This window comes from Myotis davidii, unplaced genomic scaffold, assembly GCF_000327345.1.
Source record: "Myotis davidii unplaced genomic scaffold, ASM32734v1 scaffold630, whole genome shotgun sequence".
Taxonomy (NCBI): domain Eukaryota; kingdom Metazoa; phylum Chordata; class Mammalia; order Chiroptera; family Vespertilionidae; genus Myotis; species Myotis davidii.
In genome coordinates, this window is record NW_006282083.1 from 318,751 (window position 1) to 321,392 (window position 2,642).

General features: G+C 37.3%; 1 protein-coding gene across 1 annotated transcript in view; it reads left to right on the top strand.

The window, feature by feature from the left end:
• The window catches only part of GXYLT2 (glucoside xylosyltransferase 2), a 109,466-nt gene extending 108,099 nt beyond the window's left edge, over positions 1–1,367 (top strand). Inside the window, exon 6 of the mRNA XM_006752671.2 lies at positions 875–1,367. Within this exon, the coding sequence (XP_006752734.1) occupies positions 875–1,057 (183 nt within the window). The 3' untranslated portion in view covers positions 1,058–1,367. The remainder of the gene's footprint in view (positions 1–874) is intronic.
• The last annotated feature ends 1,275 nt before the right edge of the window (positions 1,368–2,642 follow it).

Here is a 2,642-nt window from a genome sequence, read left to right on the forward strand (position 1 = left end):
GCCCATGTCAGCACAAGATGGCTGCTACAAGATGGCCGGCAAGGAAGGGCAGTTGGAGGCAAACAGGCCAGCAGGGAAGGGCAGTTGGGGGCTACCAGGCCTGCAGGGGAGGGCAGTTGGGATGACCAGACTGGCAGGGGAGTGGTTAGGGAGTGGTCAGGCTGACAGGCAGAAGCGGTTAATGGCAATCAGGCAGGCAGGCAGGCGAGCAGTTGAGATCCAGCAGTCCTGGATTGTGAGATGGATGTCTGACTGGCAGTTGGACATCCCCCAAGAAGTCTCAGATTGGAGAGAGTGCAGGGCCTCTAGTATTATAATAAAACTTTGACACATGGTTATAACTAAATGATCTGAAATTTTTATTTTAGAAAATAATGCTCCTGGACATATTCCATGCTAAAACAAGAGAAATTTTTTGAAACCTTAATAGTAAGAGGGAAGTAACCACCAACTAATATTTGGTATCTGAATTATTAAAATAAAGTTTATTGTTAATAAATGTTAGTAATAATTGCTAAACTCTGGACTATAAAGGCAAAAATTATGAAGAATTTTCTGTTTTATTATAGTATATTAAGTATCTACTTGAGTCTTATAAGAGCATGCTTTTAGATTTTAAGAGCTTTAAGGACCCAAGTACATCATCTTTTTTTTTTTTAAGGTAAAGAAACAGGCCACGAATGGGTTAATGATTGCTTGGGATTGCACAGAATTGAATAAAGATTTGACCCTGGGTCCTCAGAGGCCTTTTCACCATGTATATACAAACTGTGCCTGCATGCTTATAGTAATTTCCTGTTTCATTTCTTAGTAAAAGTTATTTGCATTTTAAATACCATTTTAGTAACTCAAATGATTTTTTTCTTTCTTTCAGTTTCCCTTTCAAGACAATCTCTTTCAATCCATGTATTACCCTCTTCAGTTGAAGTTTTTGGAAACTGTACACACTTTATGTGGACGAATCCCACAAGTGTTTCTGAAGCAAATTGAGAAAACAATGAAAAGGGCTTATGAGAAGCATGTCATCATGCATGTTGGCCCCAACCAGATGCGCTGAGTGTTTCATCTTGTTGCAGTTAATCAGGTATCTCACCGATGAGGAAGAGTCGTCTCTAAGCTGCCTGGGCCATTTCTGTGTGAATATCTAATGGTGCTCCCTGACAATTGACTTTTAAAAGCTTTGTAAAATGTTGCTAAATTAGTCGCCCTATAAAGAAAGTAAGCTTTTTTTTGTAAAATGCTATTTATCTCTCTTGTTATTTTTTAAAAATATGTTATTACTCATTTAACATTGTTTAGGTTGAGCTAGCTGTGAAAAAGGAACTTTTGTTAGACTTTCAATTCCTGTAAGTGTCTGAAACAGTATCAGTGGCATCTGAGGTGATATAATTTGGAGAGAGGGAAAGACTGGAACATCAATAATGAGAGTCATTGATTGGCTGCTACCTGCACATCCTCTACTGGGGATGGAGCCATAACCCGGGCATGTGCCCTAACTGGGAATCAAACCAGTGACCTCTTGGTTCGTGGGTCGACGCTCAACCAGTGAGCCTCCCCAGCTGGGCTGAGGTGATATATTTATTCTGGATTCCTGCAACTGTTTCTATGCAATTGGCTCTTCCACAACTTTTTAATTGAAGTAATACATGCTTGTTGTAAAACAAATTTTAAAAACTTGTAGATAATATAGTTCAGTGAACCAAAATCAAGATTGGATTAGCCATAATCCTACCAGCCAGTGAAAAAGATTGCTATTTTAATGTATTCCTTCCAACTTTTTCACCACAATTTCTATCTTTACTTGCCGGTTATCTTTCCCATTGTATCACATATCTAAAACAGGTAGTCTGAGTAAAAGCTGGCCTGTATATTGAGCATTTTATGTAAGAAACTAAAAAGTTGACAAAATGATTATGTTTACAGAGCTATATTTAAAATACATCTGGGAAAAGCATTTAGATTTTAGCTATCTGGGTAGTGTTAAAGAATGAACCATATCTAGGGTTGCTTTTCTAAGAAAACTTACTTAAATTGTGGAAGACTGAATCATAAGAAGTGTCTATGCAACCACAACTTTTGAGAGCAAATTGACTAATTGTGTTAAACCTGAGGAGTTTGTTTAGCAAAGAGATAGAATTTTGTGTTTTCCCACAGACAAGAACATTTGATCTCTTACATCATTAGTAGGTGTGGCCTCCTCTTTTCTTTAAACTTTTGGGCAACTTTGAATTTAATCTGCACAACATAAATAATGCAGCTGATTCATTGGTAAGGAAATTTAACTTTCTACCAGCCTTAGAAAGGTCTCTAGTATTTTTCCCCTCACTAGGGTTACCCAGCTTTTAGTTAAGGAACCAGATAGATCTTACTGCTTAGCTATAGTATGGGAAGTTCTATAGTCTATTCCCCAACAAGAACTGACTTAATCTCTAGTTACTCATATAGCTGGTTTCAGCATACAGGTGTTGTGCATAATGCTTTATTTATCTCAGAAAACTTGCATAAATGATCTCCTTGATGTATGCAACAGCCCTGTGAACATAGTAGGTACCTATATTATCTCTACTGGGCAAATAAGTAAATTGTAACATCCTGTTTTACAAGAAATACTTCGAAACAAAAATATTAACTGCTTTTCATTA